The 25,068-nt window shown below is 35.8% G+C and overlaps 1 protein-coding gene across 1 annotated transcript in view; it reads left to right on the forward strand.

Moving 5' to 3' along the window:
- The window catches only part of LOC140145052 (vacuolar protein sorting-associated protein 45-like), an 88,920-nt gene that overhangs the window by 55,328 nt on the left and 8,524 nt on the right, over positions 1–25,068 (forward strand). Inside the window, 8 exon segments of the mRNA XM_072166839.1 lie at positions 11,970–12,049; positions 13,335–13,403; positions 15,532–15,669; positions 16,950–17,041; positions 17,043–17,058; positions 18,093–18,227; positions 19,322–19,432; positions 20,748–20,915. Coding sequence (XP_072022940.1) covers positions 11,970–12,049; positions 13,335–13,403; positions 15,532–15,669; positions 16,950–17,041; positions 17,043–17,058; positions 18,093–18,227; positions 19,322–19,432; positions 20,748–20,915 — 809 coding nt within the window.

Consider the following 25,068-nt stretch of genomic DNA (forward strand, 5'->3'; position numbering starts at 1 on the left):
TCAACATAACATTCATGTATTAAATATAGTGCAGTTTAAAAGGTTTTACACCCGCTTGAGTTCTATTTTGGAGAATTTGAGGCGCATGGATGACACAATCTGCTACTGTTAGCTATGCGATGAAGAGATGTCAAAACATGAAAATATATATGCCATATACCGCAATACCCCTAATTTCAATTGATATCTATTTACATTTATTCATACCTAAATTTATTACAAATTTCCTTAAATGTTCGCTGAAAATTGCTTAAAATAGCTTTTGTATGTACTGTTATATGATTCGCAATTTTAAACCATATCTTTTCAAATGCAAATTAAATTAAATTAAATTTATTCCACATATTATTTTGTACATCAGGTAAAGGGTGAGCACGTGTGTAATAAATGACGACGTCATTTGACGATTAATTATTCATGTTACGGTTAATTATTCATGTTTACCAGACACTTTCATAAGAAAGAGATGCTGTGATTGGTGGAAACAGGCAAAGTGAAAGTGATACAAACCAATGAAGGAGACTTTCATTACTAGCGAGGTCACGGCTATTATTATGGGGGTGATCATTTGTAAACACTAAAATTACATGGGCCATGGATTTTATGCTCACTGTGATTTCTGTTCGTGATCGTACAATAAATTGACAGTTAAAATGATGAAATCTTTGCCTTTTCCCCCAAACATTTCAGAATTATATTTTTTTAATGCACTAATGATGTTATTAAGGTGAGCACATGTGTGTAATAATTATATAATAAGCTTTAAATTGACGATGCCATTTAAGAATTAATTATTCATGTCATGATTAATTATTCATATGACCCGACTCTTTGGTAAGAAAGAGTTGCCGTGATTGGTGGAAATATGTGAGATGAATGTGATTTAACCAATGACATAGACGCTTTTATTACTAGCGAGGTCATATCTATTATTATGAGATGGTGGGTTGTAAACACAGGCCAGAGCGAAACTTTCATGCTCTGTACATGTACGTGATCGTACAATATAAAGTAATCGACAGCTAAAATGATGAAAACTTTGCCTTTTTCCCCCAACATTTCAGAATTATATTCATGGATTAATGAGATTATTAAATCACATTTCCGTTGTAGTAAAAAAGGTAAAAATAACACAAAATGTGATCTTAGACTTCCAAGCTTGTGCGCGAACCAATTTTGGTTCGCCCAGTTGCAACCCGGCGAGAAGCTTCACGCGAACCGGTTCGCGTCGGATTTGAAACCCTGAATTATTCCATCTAGTGCCCTCTGACATGAAAAGGGATGCTTACTGTTGCACTTAATGGGGGAATCGCCAAGTTTTTCATAAAACCAATACTTCTTGATGAAACAATTCCAAAAGTTTGATTTTTTTATCAGGGAAATCAATTTCAATAATTACAAAAGAAAAGACAAATTGGTATTATCTATTGGGTGTGCAGAGAAAATTGGCTGGAAATAAAAGGCCCTGTACAAACCAATAGGGATTTCCAGAGATGCCAACCCTTCCTATTTGATAGGGAGGCTCCATATTTTTGTGAACATTTTGTCCATTTTGACACCCAAATTTGGCAACCTCCCTATTTCTGACAAGTTATGTGCCATTGAAGTTGTATGTGATTTTGAAAACCTCCCTATTGTTTGTTTCCGGATGTAATGTTGGCATCTCTAGATTTTGTAAGGGTGTCCGCTTTGTCAGGTGTGAGAAATGGGTGAGGGCAATAAATGGAACAACCCTGACTGACAAAGAAGCTGGCTCTATAAAGCATGCTAAGCACAATAATATGTTTAATCTACTTGCACATGTAGGCTAGCCAGATAGATGGAGTACAGGCTCAGAATAGCCTTGCATGCAATGCAATGGTGAATCTGCCATACTGGATTCTTATAAATGGGGGTCAAAATTGGGTGTCTGTGACATCTGTAAAAGCCCCAAATCAAACAAAAATTTACATCTTCATCTTAAATTCTATAAAAAATTTTATATAGTAATTTGTCAGCCCCGGATTAACACAACACTCCATTTGCCCAAGCATTTTGGCTGTGATACTTTGAATGAATCACATTATTTGAAACTTATATGAAAATTCCTTTTTTTTTAGCTGGTTATTGCTCTCCATATATTTTCTAACACAAGAGAAACTGCTGTCAGCAAAGGCACTGCAGATAACAGGAGAAAGGAGAGGCTGAAACTTCCTGACATGTCAAATATGAGTCCTGTAATATGAACAAACACAAATTTCAGATTAGTTTTAGTAGTCTTTTGTTCATACGTACACACTATGTAACAGCACACGTGATTGGTTGAGAGCCGGGCATAAACAATGCTTATCCCCGGTGGCCCGGATGTGCAATCGCAGGGTAGCGAAAATACGAAGGAAATTCTCGTATTTTATAGATGTTACTTGTTATTTTTTGTTATTATTTTGATGAAAGAAGAAACACAAAATGTTCACAAAATCATGTTCTGGTATGTATGAAAGCGGCCCCTCGGGCATAAACAACCATTTAGTCATGAAATATATGAATGAACCCCTAATTCCACAAATAATTTCAAAAATAAAATGGCGATACCTTTATTCCCAGACGAGCCCCCATAAATGTTCAATGCTGTCTATAAGGGCCAGGTTGATTTTCAGGAAATGGATTTGTGCCTCACTTACATTTGCTATTTGGGCTACTTTGGAAAACTTGCTGCATGTGTCAGAAAAAGTTGCAGAGCGTATCAAAGCGCAGTGGTTTTCACTGGTAATTTTTCTTCCTTTTTGCCAATTTATGCAGCTGTTTGTGCTTCAAAAGTTGAAAAATCACCCTTTTCAAGTGTTTTTAATTGATTGATCAGCAGTGGTGCCCCTACCCCCACCCAAGAATATCTTATTTATCATAGACACAATGGTATGTAACTTGCCTGTTAAAGTCCCACCTGCTATCATATGGCAAAACCATAAACTAAGTGATACCACGATACAGCACTGACATATTGGTCATCTTCTGCCACATCCCTAGCGGCTATGTAGATTTCAGTACAGAGGGTACCAGTACCCAGACAAAATATCATGGACATGACACTAAGCATAGGAATACTTTGAAATAAAGTCGTCAGTGCCAAACTTGCGGCCATTGTGATCGAAGAAGCATACAATAGTTGTCTGTATGTCAGAATTGAATTAAGAAATGGCAGCGCAAGTCGGATGATCATCAGGCCAATACCTCCAGTTGTAGCTACCAAGGAAGCTTCTGCTCTTGAAGCCCCAACTGATAAAGCAAATGATACTATGTAAATTAACCATCCTGAAAAAGTGTAGCCGTTAACAATACCAGGTAGTAGAACTCTGCAAATAAATGATGGAACTGTGAGCAAATTTGCATCACATCTCTTCAGAAAAGATGTCAGAAATTTCAGATTTAATATGAAATTTGTTTGGTCACTTTTTCCATGTGGATTATTATCATTAACAAGTGGTATAGATAGGCTCCTATCTGCTTTGCGATGTTTTATAAGAGCACCAAAAATTACAGAATGCATGGTCAGTGCACTGAGTATGAACAGAGCACCTCGCCATCCATAGAGGTCACGAGCCATCTGCACTAGCAAAGGGTAAACTACAACAGCTAGACCTGATCCAAAACAGTAGATGTTGACTGCAAGATTGTAGTATTTGTCAAAATATTCTGGAACAATTCCCAGAGCAATGTTTTCTTGAAGAAACATGAAACCTGGAAGGATTGAAAAAAATACAAGACAAACATTTATTGTCACAGTTGAAAGAAAAAAATTCTCTTCCCGCTCTCTCTCTCTCCACACAAACACCTATAACCCATACACACTACAGCTCTCTGGCAGAGAAGCGTGCACTGCGTAAACACGGAAGTGGGGTTCTGATTGGCCAATCAGATTGCATCTGATATTCATAACAATTCAGATCAGTATGAACAGATCAATTGCATCTGATATTCATAACAGTTCTGATTGGCCAATCAGATTGCATCTGATATTCATAACAATTAACAAACTGATAATCTGATATTTGGTATCAAAACATTGGTTGGCTCTGAGCGGCACTCTTGAAGGGAACACAAAGCTCAGCGTATGTCACTCACTTAAGTTTGTTTGACTTATAATAGGTGAAAAAAAAAAAACTCATAACACCATATTGATATAGAATGGCGTGCACGCACGCAGTTGGGCGCAGCACTAGTTGTGTGTTGCGTAATGCTGGCGCACGCTAATGCGCATGAGTTTGGACTTACCTGCTAAACTAATACCAAGAAGTAGAAGGTATACATTAGTTGCATATGCACAAACTATCAAACCAGTGCTTGATACCAACCCACAAAACATGATGCAGAGTGGAACCCCAAACCTGCTCTTCAAATAACTTGCAAACATACCTAGATTTGAGAGTATTCAAAATGTATGACACTAGTAATATGTGTGATAGTGTGTGAGATATTACATACTTCAATAACTAACTGTTCTAAAGAATAAGCATTTGAGGTCACTTTCTGTTGAATATGTATGAATATGTGATGTAATTGGACATCATTAAGAGCCGCATTTGGCTGGCAGGCCATCTGTTGGCCACCTGTGGTTTAAAGTTGTTCTAAATCTAATGCACCATGATGGTACTTCTCCCATAATCAAATGAATGTATTGTATTCAAATGTATGTAGTCAAACCGACTATTAAGCAAAGTACAGTTTCTTTTAACCACTGGTACTTTTGATTTACATGTACATGTAAATCAGCCGCCCCTGATTTGCATTGTTTTAAAGCCATAATGTGTGATTTGCATATTACCGGTAATAGAATTTCATTCCAGTGCCTACAATGTATGTATTAGCTTGCCGATCGTATTATTATCATGGCATAGCTTCACACAGCTGGGGCTTTCAAACAAGACGTAAGATGAATAGCAAAATGCACACAGTTTATACGTCAAGACATAAGACGAATAGCGATAAGCACACAGTTGATACGTCACTGATTCAATGATACACACGCACGCAATGTGTTCAGCCATCACTCGATTGGTGAGCTCAGAATAAAACCAGAGATCTCCGGATTTATTATACACCTTATATTTTACTGTAATTAGAGCACTCCAGGCTTAGTCTTTCATGTGGTATTTTAGAACACCATTGGGCAATACAATCATGCAAAAAGTAGAAATTCAAGAAATACTGAGGGTGTTGCTGTGGAGCAAATCAAACATTATGGTTTTACTGATTTCATTTGCTCACCAAGTAGGCAGCCCCATCCAGTCATTATTGATATGCAAGAACCAATAATCCAAGTCTGACTTGACAGTTGCTCCTGTAGATCTGGTAGTAGTACACTGAATGCCTTCATTGTACCAATCTCCAAAAAGAATGTAAAAGTCACACCACAAAGGACAACCCAAGACCACGGGCTGTCTTTTTCAACCATGGTTTTTTGTGTTTTCAATGGAGGCTATGAAAATCAAATTCAGAGCTTTATTAAATCAGCGATAAATATTTATAAAGGTCATGGCACAGATGTTACTTTGTGCAATAAACTTTATATTTATACCTTTATATCTATGTGAGTTAGGGCTCATATTGAAATACATACCCTACCACGTTTTAACACAGAGAGGAGGCAGGATTCCCCTCCCTAAGCGCGCGCCTCAGGAAAGCTCGGTCATAAAACGGATGGATTATATGCATCAGTGATACACCCTGCCAAGGATTTTAACAAAAGAAGGCTACATGTAGCACAGGAAAGCTGCAGGATGGCGCACACCTTCCTGTGTAAGGGAATTTCAATATGGGCCCTTATTCATTATTATGTGTAAAAACCATCAATTTACAAAATATGAATTTAGCTAAAAAATTAAACAAATATTAACTGTGCATAATATACATTTTGTAGCAGGCCAGCTGCACAATACACAACATCAATAAAGTGCTTAAAGCAAAGACACAGTCATCGCCATTCAAAGGATGGAGACACAGGCCACTGTGTTGTAATTTCATTTTGTTAACCAGAATTTTGATAATAATTTTGCAGAACAAATTAATCTGCAAGAAATTTTGTGTACATACACATGTAGTGGAGAACAACTTTTCTATTCATTTTCTTTCTTTATTCAATCCTTTTCTTTTCCCTTCGCCCAAATAATGAATGGGCGGTAAGGGCTATTTTGAGTAGGTTTATGTAAATATGTGTCCAACTTATCCAAGTACTTACCTTGTTGGAGTCTTGTCTGTCTGTATCCTCATTCAATCATGGGTGGTCGACTTGATCTAGATGCACTGGTGATGAGTCTAGAAGTTACAAATTTTACAAAATTAATTAATGACAAATGACAGTATCATGTTACACCAATGACTTTGGGGGGTTCTATATAAATACCTGTATGTTAAACAATTGTTACAATTGTTATCAGGAAGGAATGTGATTCTGAATAAGAGAATAATTCATGTGTGGGATGATACCAGTGCAAGCTAGTGCATTTAAAATAACGCAAACAGCGCTTGCATGATTTTGTACTTTTTGCACCAGTGGGTTTGTCCTGTGTTGACTGGATAAGAACAAAAGTATGATGAATTAGTTGTTCCATTAAGCTGTGCAAAGAACTTGGTCAAATATAACGCAAAGATTTATTGTACTACTTTGGGGTCAAGTTTTGAGTTTCAAATACTAATAAGTAATATTGAGAATTGGTGTATCCAGGATTGAAGCCTGGATATGATTCTGGCCCATCACTATGAATCGCGTTAAATTTTGATAAATCACAGCAAATTGAGGTAAATTTGACAAAATTGTTTCAAATTTTGGTCAAACGGCTAAAGTCGCCAAAAATCACCACTGAAATCTCCTAAGAAAGTTTAAAATCTGCAAAATGGCTGGAAAACACAGTAAATTGCTGAAAATGATGCTAAATTGTGTTAAATTTTGAACAACCACAGCAAACTGAGGTAAATTTTACAAAATTGTTTCAAATCTTGATCAATCAGCTAAAATCGCCAAATATCGCCAACAAATTTGCTAAGAAAGCTTGCGATTTACTGCGTTTTCCCATGTGACATGTGGTCTATACGCATCGCCTCCAAAATTTAAGTGCACCAGCTTCCCCCAAAAGAGTCAGACAGGTCATATGGATTCATGATGAGTTCCCAATTTGCTGCTGCCTAGAACTGGATCAGTTCCCTCTGATAGCGATTGCCCCAAACCCCCAATTGCGAGCACAGAGGGCGTGAGACACATCGACATCGCCTGGCTAATAATAACTTAGTACTGCAGAGATACTAAAATCAATTCCCGGGATCGATACACATATGAATGTGCTATGCACAATTTGATATTAAACCGAAAATCTTTGGATAACGGGGTAGAAAATGATGAATATCTCCCGCAAATGATTTCCTCTCAAGAAACCAGATTTGGTTCCTTGCACTTGAATATATATGTTCATCAACGGATACGATAGTCGTTAGCTAGCATCTTGAGAAAGAAGCTTGCGTCTTGAACTCAAAAATTTGACAAAAATTCTGATTTTATATGTGCCGAACTACAGTATGGGCCAAAAACAACTTTACCCAATTTAAAAGGTTTATATCTCAAAATTGAAAAGTCTGCTGCAAATTGTTTTCACATATTCGTAAAGAACATTTTTTTAGAGTATTTGGTGAAAAAACTATCCAAAAATGTATTAAATTAAAAACGTGACACTAGTTTTAAATAAAAGAGTCAAAATTAACTTTGTTCACGCGAAGGCCTACTAGCTGTCGTGTTGCATCACTTGCAATGGCGAGTTCGATAAAGAATGAGATTGAGAACCACTCGGAATACGCACAAATTTGTTCAGCAATTTTATATAACACAATCAAATAAATCAAACATTTAATTTAAATGTCAAGACCGATATTTCGTCATGATATGCAGCTTTCACGCTGCAAAGATAAAAACAATTCTCTTCAAATATGCGCAAAACAATTGAATACCTGAGTGGAAGAAGGGCCCAACTCCATCAAAACTGTTTTTGAGATATTAAGAAAAAACTTATAATATTTGGAAAAGTTTTATAGACAGAATGTTTTCATCTTCCGGGGACCTTCAATACATGAACATACAATATTACATACATTCGAAATTATATATGATGTTTCCAATTGCAACGGTACTGTACAGGTCTTAATACAAGTTGGAGTTGGGCCCTTCTTCCACTAATATACAAGGTACAAGACGCAAGATACAGTTCCGTAAGCAGATGTGTTATAAATAGCTACAGAAATTTGATAATTATCCATTAATTGCACGAGTAGAAGAATGTAATATGCTATACTAGCAAGAAAGTTTATTGTAGTGAAAAGCAGATTTCCATGGATGAACAAAATTCCTCTTTCATCCAATATTTGTAGAAGGGCCCAACTACATGGAGTTGGGCCTTTCTTCCATGAAAACCATGATTAAGTGTACGTGGAAGACTATTTGGAGAGTGGATTTTGGCTCATCTTTCGCACACAAGGAAGAACAGTCTGCTGGCAATAAAATTCTGAGTCTAACTCATTTTTGTAAAAAATTGGAGTTGGGCCCTTCTTCCACTCAGGTATTCAATTGTAACCTCAGACCTGCTGTGCATCTATTCATGGCACTGCACATACCATTGAATTACGTGTGGACAAAGTGATTTTTGACCCTTGGACGTAAAACTAGCACCATTTTGTTTATTTAGCTTCTTTTGCTTTCATTTCTTCATCACATACTTTTAGAAAGATATACATTCAGAATATGTAACAATATTGTGAATAGCCCTTCTACAATTCAAGCAACCACCTTCTGAAATTGGGTAAAGTTGTTTTTGACCCACACTGTATAGTGCAGTGTATGCCAATCGTGGAGGTAGTCTAAAAGCAGATGAACTATGGCGTATACCATGCTCACTTACACACAGAGAGGTCAGTCACCGGGCTATTGTAGCCTTAGTTAGATGTCCTTCGGCCCATTATGCGTCTCAAAACTATTAAACAGGTTGGACAAAATGGCCATGCGTGACGGTGGATTCAACCTACCATGGCGATTTCTGCCATGAATATATCGGGGCGATGACACTGCGAGACCGAGGGAGTTGAAGTTGGAATGTCATTATTGGTATCAGTACTGGGCACAGATAAAGTTAGTGGGGTGCTAGCTCTTGCCCTTTTGACTTCCAGAATGGGGAGGGAAGGTACAATCTGAAAGTTGTATGGAGTTCTCTTGAGCTTAAAGGAGTGTTTCGTGATCCTAGCATCCTCTTTTTATGACATTTTCCAGTACATATCCACGAAAAAAGCCTATTCCCAATATTTCAGTTGATTCCGATTTTATGCGTTTGCGAGTTATGCATGATTATGTGTATTACACTGCTCCATAGACAATGCGTTGTAATTTCGTTCTGGTGCACCAGAACGAAATTCAAATTTCACGATATCTTTGCAAAACAAATTAATCTGCAAGAAATATTTTGTACATAAACATTATGTAGCCAGAGGTTTCCAGTGATATAAAAATCTCAACTTTTTTTGAGAAAAGTGGGGGATGAGGCTGTGGATCACGAAATGCCCCTTTAACTCAGCTACAGCTATGTGTCATTACCCCGGGGGGGGGGGCACTTCAATTTGAAATGGATATAGGTGTAGGGCTTGCACTTTCGCTCTAAGGGGCATTTGGTGAGAGCAAAATGTAAAAAATATGGGGTCATTGGGTGAGAACATGACCTTTTTTTAAATGGAATCTTTGGGTGAGAGCCGAAACAGCGCCACAGAAACCTCGAAAATCAGATTTCTAGTTTCTAAATCGCTTCAAATTTCTTTGATTTTTCAAAATAAGTAACAAAATCAGTAGTCTATCAGTGATAAATGAAAGTTGCTGTTCATATTGAACTTGTAAGGGTCTTTGGGTGACAGATCAAATGGAAAAATAGTGGGCCTTGGGTGACAGAGCATGTGTTTGTAAAAAATATGGGGTCTTTGGGTGACAGCGATGCTGAAAAAGGGGTCTTAACAGCCCTACATACGCATCACCTCCAAAGTTCGAGTGCCCCCCCGGGACCCGGGGGTCATTACATTCCTGCTAGGGCCAGTTGACTGGATTCCCCTGAATGCTTGGAGCCAGTCAGACTTTATCCACCTCAGCACCACGTCCAGAGGCCAGGTACACCCATCTTCAGCCAATGAATAGTCACATTATACAGATGATTTAAAGGCAGGAGCGTATGTAATTGCACCTATTTTGACTCACATAATAAATTATTCTATTATGACGTGCAAATTTCCAACAAATTGGAAAAAAGCAAAAGTCACACCTATCTACAAGAGTGGCCAGCATTCTGATCCAAACAATTACAGGCCTATCTCTATTTTACTAGTTGTATCGAAAATTATTGAAAGGACTATTTTTGATCAACTCTATAGTTATGTAGACTCTAACAATATGATCTCTCCATACCAATCTGGTTTTCGCCCTTCACATTCTACTTCAACTTCGCTTGCCTTAATAACTGAAGATTGGTTTGACAATATAAATAATGGTAATGTTATCGGTGTATCAATGATTGATTTAAAAAAGGCATTTGATACTGTAAACCATTGCAGTGTTATGGAATTAGCAAATACAGTATTGATTGGTTCAGTAGTTATCTTTCAAACAGAAACCAAGCTACATCGGTTAATGGTTCTCTTTCTGATTTTGATCTTATTAGTTACGGAGTGCCTCAAGGTTCAATATTTGGACCTCTCCTTTTTATTGTTTTCATTAATGATTTACCAAACTGTCTTAAATTTACTAAGTTCAGCATGTATGGTGATGATACCATTATTTACTGTGCTGGCAAAAACCCAGCTGATATTGTACATAACCTTAATAATGACCTTTCTTCAATGAAACAGTGGCTTGACAATAATAAACTAAGTTTGAATGTAAATAAGACTAAATTTATTATGCTTGGAACACCACAAAGATTGGCTAAAATTAATGATGATTAATGATAATTTTGAATGTTCATATTAATGGTGATATTATTGAAAGAGTTTTCTCTTGCACCCATTTGGGTATAATGATTGATAGTAATTTAAATTGCCATGATCATATTAATTATTTGTTGAAGAAGTCTGCCAGGAGTATTTCTATGATTAGGAGGGCTAAGTCATTAGTTCCCATGAATGCTCTCAAGCTTATATACAACTCTATTGTTGTACCACATTTCAATTATTGTGATATAATTTGGGGTAATTGTACCAAAACAGATTCAATTAAGTTGCAACGAATGCAGGCAAGAGCTGCTAGATATATTTGCAATGTTCTTTGGGACACATCAGGGTCTGAAGTTCTTAATCAACTCAGCTGGTTGACACTTGCTGAAATAATAAACATCCATTTGGCAGAGTTCATGTTCAGGGTTACAAACAACATACTTCCTGATAATATTTGCATGCTATTTGAGAAAAAGGAATATAATTATAATCTCAGGCGTAATCCAAATAATGTTGATGTTCCTTTTCCTTCAAATAACTTTAAGAAATGCAGTCTTTCATATATAGGGGTGCTTATCTATGGAACGATCTCTCAGCTGAAGCACAGTTGTGCGATAGATCTGCTGCGTTCAGGCATAGACTGTAAAAGATTTTTACAGTCTATGGTTCAGGAGATTGCTTTACTGTAATTATGAATTGAACTTTGCATAAATGTTTGCTTTTGGTTACCGTATTACTTTGTCAATTGTACTTGCTTTGTATCATGTTTAATTTATATTTTATCACTTTGTCATATATAGTTTTTATACTTGTTTTGTATTTCCATTTACTTTTAATATCCTTGATTAATGATGTAATGTAACATGTAAATTTATGTAGCAACATGGCCCCAGGGAAGACCAGCTCAAGGGCTGATCTGGGCTTTTTCGTGTACATAAATAAAATTGAAATGAAAATGAAAATTTAAAATATGCTTTTTCTGTTTGTTTCCACAGATTTCAGTAATGTTGTGAGCAAAAGTGATGTGAAAACTTTAGCGGAGGCAGATGAACAAGAAGTAGTGAGAGAAGTACAAGTAAGACTAGCAATTTATTATATTGACCTTTAGATACGTGGATGTTGCGAATGCGCAGTTTGATCGGGTCGCACGTGACCGGTCCATAGTTCATTTCCATGACCGGTCCATAGTTCATTTTGCGGGCATAGTTAATTCAATGACTGCACTTTCAACCAATCAGATGACTGGAATCTATGAGGTTTATAATTAAGACTATATGGACATTAAAAAATATGTAACTTTACAACCAAATCAGCTATAAAAATGGGGTTTGGACTGATAGAAACGTATTTTTTTTTACTTCATATAACTTCATAACTCAATTTTGAAAAAATATGACTTTAGCCTGAGTGGACTGGATCAGGTCACATATTACCTGTAGACCTTCCTAGAATTCATATATAGAAACCCTTCATGGAAGTTAGTATACAAATATATACTGCCATGAGAGGTTCTGGTTAAAACTATGGGCCGGAGGTGAGATCAATTAGTACTATTTTCCGGAGGGGCGCAGCGCAGCCCCCAAAGGAAAATAGTATTAATTGATCTCAACGAGGGACCATAGTTTTAACCAGAACTTCAAATAAAGGCAGTATATATTTGTTTTATATACTTCATTAATATGTTCTTTATTCATTGATTGGTTAAAAGAAAATTACGTTTTGACTCTCCAGCTTCTATCCTGAGTGAACAGCATGACCAATTTAAGCACAACCTATATTTTGCCCTTCAAAAAGATCGAATAGGCTAAAATCGGGCTAACCAATTACAGCAGTGCTAAATCACGCCATGGCAGTTTCGCGTGGGTGGATTGTTCCGTCACATCGAATGCGAGCATGCGGAAGGCATGGTCAAAAGTACTATTTACGGCTTGGAGGTACATGTACTATTTACGGCTCATCGGGGACATTGAAAGTACTATTTACGGCTTAGAGGTACTATTTACAGATAGGAGTACTGATGGTAGAACTATTTTTGGTCATGTGATCCACTTTTAACCAATCAATGAACAAGAATATATTAATAAAGTATATAATACTTATATTAACATTCACTGTTTCAAGACGAAAAATTTGTTTGAATTTGATAAAAGTTGCTCCGGGTTGCTCTGAAGTTGAGTTAAAAACTCAGTGACCCTGTTTGGTTGGCGATGTTGCCTCTACCTGACGACGACAGGTACAGAACAAAGTCAAGTTCAATTACGACTTAAATTGACTCAGGCTCTATGTAAACTGAGTCTTATTTTTACTTGCCTTATAGCATGCATAATATGCAGTAATGTGTGTATTTGTTTATTTTTCAGGAATTTTATGGTGATTATATTGCTGTCAGTCCACATGTATTTTCATTCAATATAGTCGGCGCGGCTAGGGTAAGTCACAAGAAGAAAATATTTGATGCATTCTGATCAACAAGGATTTTAAAAAAGGTGGCGATTGTGAAATTGAAATACAGGTACAAATATGGTGTAAAAAACAATAAAATGGGCAAAGTAGATTTAAACTGTCATTCAACACAAACATATGGAGATAATTACCTCAATATTTCAGTGTGTATACCAATGATGAACTGATGGAGTTGAAAGTCCTGCTCTCGATCTTTGATGTCCTTTCTATTGATCGGAATTAGGGCATTATATAATGAAGGGAGCTCAAGTCCTTGATCATGGTTGAGCGCTTGAGTGTGTTTTGTAATTTGATTCAAATGATGCGATCAAGCTAAATCAGTCGAAACTTGGAAATATTAAATTTGCATTTTTTTTATAGGAGAGTAAAAAGCATTTTCAAGGCATTTTCAATTTTGCAAAAAACCTCATTGAAATTGAACAACCAGTTCCAAAGATATGAGCAATTAAAGAGTTTCCGAAACAAGAGGAAACAAAGGGAAATATTTCCTTTGTTTGGCTGTATCTCAAAATCAATATCTCCGAGTTCCGACTGATTTTGCTTGATCGCATCACATATATTTTTGTGTTGATTGACAGTTTGAATCTACTTTGCTTGTTTATCTACCAACAAGTATGAGCATACACAGTAACAATAAAATGCTTTAAAAATAACATTTTATAATCCAAGAATTGAAAACTGCATTTAACCCCTCCAGAAATAATGGTTGGTCCTGTTGGCAGGGTTTTTTTGTACCATGTTTGCTTGAACTGGCCAAATATGGAAATGTTCATAACCAATGCACTGAATGGGCTATTGTTCTATTGTGTCCGATTTGAGCGCTGACATATTGGAAAATGTTGCCAATCAATATTCATGAGAGTGTACATTTAACGTCCAATTTTCGAAATTGGGTGACTTGTGCTTGGCAAGTGTTAAATACATCTGACTGGGCGTTTTAAATACGTAACGCATAAAGGCATTGACATCATTGAATGGCTGCCTTTAGTGCTGTTAGCGTTAGGCCTATGTGGGGGGGGGCTGTGTTTAGTTTCTATAATAATTATTATAAGGCCTACATTTTGTCATTCCTTTTTCTTTTCTCTGTACTTATTCTTTCCTTGAAGTATCACTCCTTCTTATCTCCCTTCCCTTCTCCATCCCCTCTTACTTTTTGTCCCCTCTCATTCCTATCATTTTTCTTACCTTTCTATTTATTTATTTCTATTTATTTATTTCTCTTCTCTCTTCCTCCAATCCTCTCTCATTCTTCATATCCCCTCTTTCACCTCTTCCTCCCTCATCCCTTCCCAAGACCTCTCACAGAAGAGCTGCCCCCCTTCAGTACGCCACTGTTTATGACATTCTCCTTCTTGCTATTACCATTATACAGTACTATAGACATGTAGACATGGCAGCCTTGATGTGTAATCATTCAGCAAGCGCATTCAATTTATTTAAATGAAGCACCTGAAGTCAGTGGGGTGATCACGAACTGTACTCAGCGGCTAATGTGTGCTTTTTGTGCTTACGGCTACTCAATCACATCCTTGTGTGTTATGGTAACAAAAGGTACTGTTCGCTCCAGACGCCACTTTCACACGCCTTCCGCTTGATCACTTGTCGACAGTAGCCTGCTAGGTAAAGCGTTAATACACTGTCGGGTCAGCTTACCGATTTAATGGAGGAAGCCCTTTGTCCCAAACAAAAGGTACCTTTCGATGAATAGCTTGTCAGATTTCAAATCGGCACAAGGTTTCAATGCGTTACGTAATCTATTTCTTCTCCATCTTTAATAGCTCCGTGGGGCTAACCAGAGGAGTTGTGATAAGGCCAAAAAAAATAAAGGTTTGTCTCAAAGCTCACAAGTGGTTTGAAAACAAATCGGATTTTCGCCGAATTTTTCCGGCAAAAATGAAAAAAAAAAAATAAAGAAATAAAACAGATGTCCGCATTTCTTTTTTTTTTTTCAAATTGCATGATTTTACAAATGCGCCCGCGTTTTGAGAGAAACCTTTTTTTTTTGGCCTAATTAGGAAAGTTGAACTTAAGAGGTCAAAATGGTAGGCCTATATATTAAACAATGAACACAATTTGTATGTTTCTTTGTGATAGGGTCAAACATGGAATGCCGGAATTCAGAACAGAGTTTGTGCAGGCCTGACAGCAGTATTACTATCTCTCAAGAAATGTCCAATGATTAGATATCAAAACTCATCAGAAATGGCCAAGAAACTAGCTGAGAATGTCAAGGTGAGTGGGGTGTTGGGGTGGGGGGTGGGGGTGTGGGGGAAATGGGGTGTGTGTTAATGTAATCACCCTCAAGTGCAAACATTTTTATGAAACTTAAATATTTCAACCATGGATGTTCATGGACCGGCGGCCCTGATTTGGTATAACGATCTAACTTGAAATTTGGACATTTTGAGATAAATCCATATCTTGGGTAATGTGAGGGTGCTCTTTCTATTGGTGACATCCTCAAATCACTATTCACTACCATGCTTCGTTTTGGAGATAGCAGAACCTATCTTGACACTTTTTTGTCAGTTTTCATGTTTTTAATGTGGTAAAATGAGCTATCTCAAAGTTAGATCATTTTACCACATTAGCCAAGACCCTCTAGAGAGCGTCAGATAAACCCTAACGCATTGATGATAACAGGGCAAAACAACCTCAAGATAAATCATTTTACCAAATTAATGAGTCTCGCTATGTTTATTTTCCGAGGTAAAACAATGTAAAACAATCTTAACTTCCTAAAAATGGTTGTCATTTCAAAAGTTTTTGCAAATAAAAAGATTTTGATATTTTCTAAGACATTAGATGTGTTTAATAATTTATTTTATTCAAAAAGAAAAAATGTCAAGTATTCAAACTTAAAAGCAAGCTCTTTTTCTCGAAACAGTGATTTTCAAGTTAGATCATTTTACCAAATCAGGGCAGCGGGGACGTCCATGGTTCCTGGTATGTGCAATTGGCTGCAAATAACCTAGAAATGCATTATAATGAGTGTGGATCATATTGGTGATATTAAAATCTGTCCCTGGTTGATAGGATAAATAAGATTGTAATTTGCATAAAATGTGTACTGTGTAATGCTCCCGATGTCCCTGGGTAAAAAAAACAACCCCAAAACATGTCTGTGTTAATATCTGTAGGTTTGTGTCTAATGGTGTTTGCTGCCAAACGAGGACACACTAACCTTTTCTCAAGATGAACAAGGAGGACCTAGCTACAATTGGGGGGGGGGGGCTGTCCTCATTTTTTTAGTGGCAATGTACCGCAGGCAACTTTAAGATGCATTTGATGCTATGCCTGCCCCCCCCCCCCCATTGGGGATATTGTAACTGTCAAGGTGTATGGGAAATCAAATGAAGCGAAGTACTCGGAGGGTATAGTCCAATATCCGAGCATTTTCGAGCATTCATAGTGGTAAAAAACCACATTAAAAAATTGAAATGAAATTATTTTGCTGGCAAAATGACCGAATATCCCTTTATGGTTATGCAAATTGTCCATTTTATTTTCAGCAAGTGATCTCTAAAGATGCAGGTTTATTTGACTTCCGAAGGACAGATGTAGCACCATTATTGCTAGTATTAGACAGACGAGGTGATGCCACACACGTTACTCAACCAGGTGAGTAAGTCAATGGCGGTGTTGCTTTGACATTAATGCTCTGCGTATAGCCATGCGCTTTAATGGAAAAAGTTCAAGTTTTGAAATATTTTCTCAAAATATCAAGAGCTATCGTAAGAACTACTGGATCAATACTAGGCGTGTTTGTTCTCATTTTAATGCATTTTTCATGCTGATTCCAAATATGGTCATGAAAATTTACATTTCTGAAATTTTTGAATTTTTAAAATTTCTTTGAAACTTGTCGTCTGCAGTCGACACCCGCTTGAAGAGAGTTAAGTATATGTAAAGTAAAGTCCCACCTGAAGCACTCCTTATACTAAAAATGCAGACAAAATGTTCAATTAGCAATCATAGTACAAATTGATTGTCAAGTTGTGGTGGGTCAATTTGTTAAATACAAATTTTAAATTCTGTCTCGAAACTATCGCCATCAAGATTTATGCCCTAAAATAATCTCAGGATTTTTTTTTACTAAAACACATACATATTGTGTGTGTAAAATATATCTTCTTTAATATATGCCTCATATATAGATTCCTGTCATCTGATTGGTTAAAAGTGCAGTCATTGAATTAGCTATGCCCTCCTTTTTAAGAATTACATAAAAGCTGACCTATTCTGGGCAATAGTCTTTTAGAAAGACTATTCCCCGGGAATAGTCATTTACACATCATCGGTGTGCGTCCCGATCAAATTCTACGCGCACGATGGCATGTTCGCATTACGCACACGGTGCTGACGCGCTGGCTGCCTGTTGCGGTGACGTGATCGGTTCACTTTCATTGTAAATTTTGCCATGGCCTATGAGCAATTAAATAGGCCTTTTAACCAATCAGATGACAAAAATCTAGATTAATGAGGTATGTAAAATAAACATCGACTGCCTTATTCAGATCATGGTTAAAATTATAGGCCCGCAGTGATCTCAACCTATCACCTTGGGCCTATAATTTTAACCCTGCTCTTCATAGCAGCCAAAGAATATCTTTTGGGAATAATTTGCATCATTTTCTTTCTTTGCTAAATTTTAGTGGACTTACCAAGCAATGGTCCATGAGATACTAGGCATCAGAAACAATCGTATAGACCTGTCCAATGTTCCTGGGATTTCCAAAGATTTACAAGAAGTTGTGCTGTCAGCTGAACAAGATGAATTCTACGCTAATGTGAGTAGACGGAATTAACATTAGATATAGAGAGGAGAGAAGGATGGGGAAGAAAGGAGAAAATGGGAAGAATGGAGGAGTGGTGACATGACTGTGGTCTATGCATTACCAGGCATCAGAAACAGCTTTTGAAAATTGGGCATTCCCTGATTTCTTACACTCCATCCCTACTTGCCCCACCCCTACCGGGGCATGTAGGGGTGGTGAGGGGTGGCAAAGCATACGATTGGAGGGATGTGTCCCTCTTGGTGCCACATGGGGATGAGGGAGGAGAGAAGAAAATTTTTATTTGCCGAGATAGTCATTTGGAGGATTTGTGATGTTAGCCCACACAGCGTCATCATCCCTATATCTTCGTATCAAAAATTGCAGTGATAGTAAGATAAATCCTCTAGTTTTTCAACAGCTACACATGGTGATTTTGTTCGAGATAGGCCGAGCGACTCGGGCTAAGCATACCATACCATGTTTTTACGATTTGCGCATGATCAGTATCCCATATGATATTTCTATTACAAGAAAATTTGATTTGTTGTCAGGTAAATCCCAGGTTTTATTTTTAATACACTAACTGGGAATTAAATAAACTAATTAGCAGGGACCGGTATTTTGCTGTGGGTATATTTTACTGCATTTTATAAGTAACAAATTTGATCTTCAAAATAAAAATTGTGATATATTCAACTGTTTGAGAATTCCAGTTCTATAAAGGAACACATGTATTAGAAAATTAAATCACAAGTCATACAATACACGCTATGCCACTTTCTTTATCTGCGTCAATAATAGAATATCGATTTCAATCGAATTGAATACATAGCTCCATTTTGAGTTTGTAGTTCACCACTGAGCGATCCAGCGATCGATTGCTAGCCAATCAGATAAAACTCCTTTTCTTTCGTTCAGTGAAATACCACTCGCCCGTCGCTCACCAACGGATTATTAAGTTTATATTTATAATATAGGGTGTCGACACTGTGGCCCAGTGACTGCAAATAGTCTAGTCTAGACTGAATAATAGTTGCCCAGTTATTCTTGGTTTTTGTTGGCATGAAAATCTAACACTTTTTGATACCAATATTTTATTTATGCAGAATTTATACAATAATTTTGGCGAGATAGGTGCCAAGATTAAGGATTTGATGGAGGACTTCCAGAAGAAATCACAGAGTCAGAAGAAGATTGAATCCATTGCAGATATGAAGGTAATGTGGTCTCTATAATTTTTTTACCCTGATGTGGCAGTGATGTAAACGCGTTGAGGCAGCTGTTTTACACGCACATCTATGCGACTGCGCCTACTGAAATGCATACTGATGTCACTGCCACATCAGGGTGAAAAATGGTTTACATGGTTTCACTTACTTATAGTATTTGACATAGTTCTTGATCGGTAAATGAGGTGCCGATGTGATGATGACATAATTCAAGTAGCCGACTTCTGTATTTACGCTGTAAACAGTGCCAAATCGCCAGACCGATGAAGAACCTTGCCGAAAAACTTTAATTCTTCAAACACAAAATGAACAAGTAGGACAAATACAACACAAAAAGAATGGCTGAAGAGGTTCATCAGGTCTGTTGATTTAATCAGCTAATTAAAGTTCTTTGCCAAGACCAAAGGAAAACCTTACGTTTTTCTGCTGACACTTTCGCTAGAACCCTTCTGGCGTTCTCAAAGCGATTGATCAACATCAATCGCTTTGAGAAAGCCAGAAGGTTTCTGGCGAAACTGTCAGCAGAAAAAACGTAAGTTTTTCCTTTGGTCTTGGCAAAGAACTTTAATTAGCTAACAAAAAGAATGGGTCTGGTTTTTTTCAGCCTCTTAATTCGCTGCCGTAGTGCACGTTAGTAACCATTGGTTATTGGTTCAAGCCTGGGCTCATTCAACTGTTCCGAATTATGATATGCCATAGGCTTTGCGTTGTGATCATTTCGATCAGTGGTTCGTGACAAAGAAAGCGTGAGCCAATTGACTTAGCAACGGTCATATTCTAACGTGCATTTGTTAATCAAAGTGTACACAAGCATAAAAGTAGCATGGGTATTATAATAATACATTGTAGGCCTAATGAGCATGATTCATTGTTTAGAAATATTGTGCATGCTTTTGTTCTTTGCTGTGCATGTTCATCACTTCTACCTTTGATAAGGCCTAAAAAAGAAAATTGTTTGATTGGCGTAACCTGACCGACCCTAAAAAAAGGGCAGACCCTAGACTTTTTTCTTATCTTGTTTGCAAAAAAGATAAAAATAAATAAAAATAAATAAATAAAATTTAAAAAAAAGAAACAAAAAAGTTCCAAGGCCTTTATCATATGCAATTTACCGCTTTAAATGTGTGTAAAAAATATTAAAAAAAAAAAAAAAATTGCCGACCGACCTACCCTATTTTTTTTCTTATGTTACGCCAATCAAACAATTTTCTTTTTTAGGCCTAACTCTGCTAAACAATTAAGTCAATGTTTCCCCAATAACCGATACAATTTCAATTTCAATATTTTTTTAAATATTTTGCAGGCGTTTGTAGAGAATTACCCACAATTCAAGAAGATGTCCGGTACAGTTGCTAAGCATGTGACAGTAGTAGGGGAACTCTCAAGACTAGTAGGTCAACATAATCTGTTGGAAGTATCTGAGGTGGAACAAGAACTTGCCTGTCAATCAGACCACAATGAAGCACTTAAGGTAAGAAGAGAAAATTGGGAGATTTTGAGTAAAAAACGTAACATTTTGGCTTCATTTTTACTTCCTTTTTAGCATGAAGGTTCCACTCCACCAAATAGAGTTCCTATTCATTTATGTGTTAAAAGGTATGGAGGAATTGGTCGTTTTCTCATTGTTAAACCTCCCTGGTTCATTCAAAACACCATTTTACCTAATGTTTATGATATCTTCTACCATATAACCAACACATATTGGGTAGGTAAGCGGCTTGATTTTTCGCAGTGACGCGTCAAAAACTATGTACATCCTGTCAATCTTACAGCACACTGTAGTGACGTCATATGGCGAAGAAGAACAAAAAACGTGCCTCAAATTTCAGAATTGTGACGAATGTAATCTTTTTATACTTAGATAATAAGAAAACCATCCACAAAGTACAGCTATTACAAAAAAATAGGCACATCAGCCTTCTTTACTAACTTTTTTTCCATTAAATCAACCCTGGTGTGGTTCTCACAATAAAAACACTGATTTTTTTACCAGCCATTTACCTTGGTGGTGTGATTTGGTGGTGTGGACTCTGAACTGGACCTGATTAACCATGTTAAAAGTGGGATGGAATAATGTGGGAAATGCTTTTGTTCTTTGTGGCCAATTCGACACCATATGTATCAACCCTGGCTGAAATTTGATATACTTTTGATACCCCACTTTTGATACGTATGAAAAATGTATGAAATAAAAAGTATTTGAATTGGAACCCTCATTTCATACACTTTTATGTATCAAAACTGTATCAAATTAACATTGCATACACATTTTATACATATCAAAAGTGTATCAAATGCCAAGATAATGTATCAAAAAAGTATCAAATGAAATGTATCATTTAATTTCATACATATTTGATACATAATTATATCAAAAGTGTATCAAATATGTAACTGTATCAAATCAGGGTTCCAATTTAAACTGTATCAAATTAGCATTGAAATTGTTATCCTTTCATTTGATACACATTTCATACATAATTTATATCAAAAGTGTATGAAATATGTAACTATATCAAATCAGGGTTCCAATTTAAACTGTATCAAATTAGATTTGAAATTTTTATCCTTTCATTTCATACACATTTCATACATAATTATATCAAAAGTGTATGAACTATGTAACTGTATCAAATCAGGGTTCCAATTTAAACTGTATCAAATTAGCGTTGAAATTGTTATCCTTTCATTTGATACACATTTCATACATAATTTATATCAAAAGTGTATGAAATATGTAACTGTATCAAATCAGGGTTCCAATTTAAACTGTATCAAATTAGATTTGAAATTTTTATCCTTTCATTTTATACACATTTCATACATAATTTATATCAAAAGTGTATGAAATATGTAACTGTATCAAATCAGGGTTCCAATTTAAACTGTATCAAATTAGATTTGAAATTTTTATCCTTTCATTTCATACACATTTCATACATAATTATATCAAAAGTGTATCAAATATGTAACTGTATCAAATCAGGGTTCCAATTTAAACTGTATCAAATTAGCGTTGAAATTTTTATCCTTTCATTTGATACACATTTCATACATAATTTATACCAAAAGTGTATGAAATATGTAACTGTATCAAATCAGGGTTCCAATTTAAACTGTATCAAATTAGATTTGAAATTTTATCCTTTCATTTCATACACATTTCATACATAATTATATCAAAAGTGTATCAAATATGTAACTGTATCAAATCAGGGTTCCAATTTAAACTGTATCAAATTAGATTTGAAATTTTTATCCTTTCATTTCATACACATTTCATACATAATTATATCAAAAGTGTATCAAATATGTAACTGTATCAAATCAGGGTTCCAATTTAAACTATCAAATTAGCGTTGAAATTTTTATCCTTTCATTTTATACACATTTCATACATAATTTATATCAAAAGTGTATGAAATATGTAACTATCAAATCAGGGTTCCAATTTAAACTGTATCAAATTAGATTTGAAATTTTTATCCTTTCATTTCATACACATTTCATACATAATTATATCAAAAGTGTATCAAATATGTAACTGTATCAAATCAGGGTTCCAATTTAAACTGTATCAAATTAGCGTTGAAATTCTTATCCTTTCATTTCATACATATTTGATACATAATTATATCAAAAGTGTATCAAATATGCCACTGTATCAAATCAGCGTTCCAATTTAAACTATCAAATTAGCGTTGAAATTCTTATCCTTTCATTTCATACACCTTTTATACATATTATATCAAAAGTGTATCAAATATGTCACTGTATCAAATCAGCATTCCAATTCTAATGCTGGCCAGTGGGACCGCCCTATTTTTGATACATGCCGTTTGATACACTTTTGATATAGTTTTCTGATACACTTTTGATACAGTTTTTTTGATACACTTTTGATAGTTTTTTTGATACACTTTTGATACATTTTTTGATACACTTTTGATACAGTTTTTTATACACTTTTGATATAGTTTTGATACAGTTTTTGATACACTTTTGATACAGTTTTTATACACTTTCGATACAGTTTTTTTATACACTTTATATATACACTATATACATATGACCCTAAAGCTTAAAGTTAAGGGGTCAAAGGTCAAATTTTGAAATTAGTCTAATCAAGCTCAAATTCAACATTGCCCTCTACTGCCAATGCTGACCTCTAGCACTTTCCCCCATCACGGAACAGCTCAATGCACTTCCCCTTATCAACGTTCAAAATTACAACGCAATAGGACAAATGTGTGAGAAAGTATTGCAAAAAAGAAGCAAAACCCAACCAAAATGGAACATACATACATCAGAAGGCCTGCTTGGAAAGCAGTGCTTGTCACTGAAGTTGTTACCCTCAAAAAAGAGACAAAAAGGCTACCAATAACAAAAAGATTCAGCAGGGTTTTTTACTATACAGACATGTGCTATTATTCATGCTTAATAATATATACATAGAGGCCCTATATATAATATATAGTAAGCTTACCTTATCAGAACAAAGTCAATAAAATATCCTCTTTAATCACAGTCCCTGATTACAACTACATTGTAACCTAATGTGCAGTCTACAAGCATATTTGTATCTTCATCATGATAAATAAAACACCATAATTTGCTCTAAAATACAGTACATTTCCAAATGTAAATCCTGGTGTTAACTGCATGCATGCCACATGGGCAAATTTGAAAATGATGAGTCATTATCTAGACATGTGATCAGTTATTGATACAGTTTTGATACACTACAAAAGGTCAGTTTATGAAAGCCCAATTTGATACACTTTTGATATACCTCTAGCCACCCAAAATAAACTAAGTCCAATTTAATACGCTTTTGATACACTGTAGGCAGCCAGAATTGGACTAAGTCCAATTTGATATACTTTTGATATACCTCTAGCCACCAAAAATTAACTAAGTTCAATTTGATACACTTTACATACACTAAAAAACAGGCAAAGTCCAATTTAATACACTTTTGATACACTGTATGCAGCCAGAATTTGACTAAGTCCAATTTGATACACTTTTGATATACATCTAGCACCAAAAATGAACTAAGTTCATTTTGATACACTTTACATACACTAAAAAACTGCAAAATCCAATTTGATACACTTTTGATACACCACAAGCATGGCCAAAATTAACTAAGTTCAAATTTGATACACTTTTGATACATTTTTGATACAATTAGGTGGTATTTGATACAGTTTTGATCCCTTATCTTTTCAGTTGATACAATTTAAATACACCCTTTGTATATCAAAACTGTATCAAATTGCCGTTTGATAGTTTTAATACACTTTGATACACTTTTGATACACTTCTTGCTGTATAGAATTTCTGCTAGGGAAATACCATATTGTCTGCAATAAACGCTCCCCCCTCTAATAAATGCCCCTTCAATTTTTCTATGAAAAATTGACAAAAATGCAAACATTTTCATGCCATATCGTGTTAGTAAGCTTACAACTTGCATCAGTCATGTCAGTGACGATCGCTAAATTGCATGGACAAAACCTATTATGACTCAAACTTCCATCTGTGTCATTGCCTTATTATGGTAGAATTTCACTAATTCCGTGCACTTACGGGTGTAATTTTGTTGTATTTACCATGAA

The sequence above is a fragment of the Amphiura filiformis genome, unplaced genomic scaffold, assembly GCF_039555335.1.
Source record: "Amphiura filiformis unplaced genomic scaffold, Afil_fr2py scaffold_122, whole genome shotgun sequence".
Classification (NCBI taxonomy): domain Eukaryota; kingdom Metazoa; phylum Echinodermata; class Ophiuroidea; order Amphilepidida; family Amphiuridae; genus Amphiura; species Amphiura filiformis.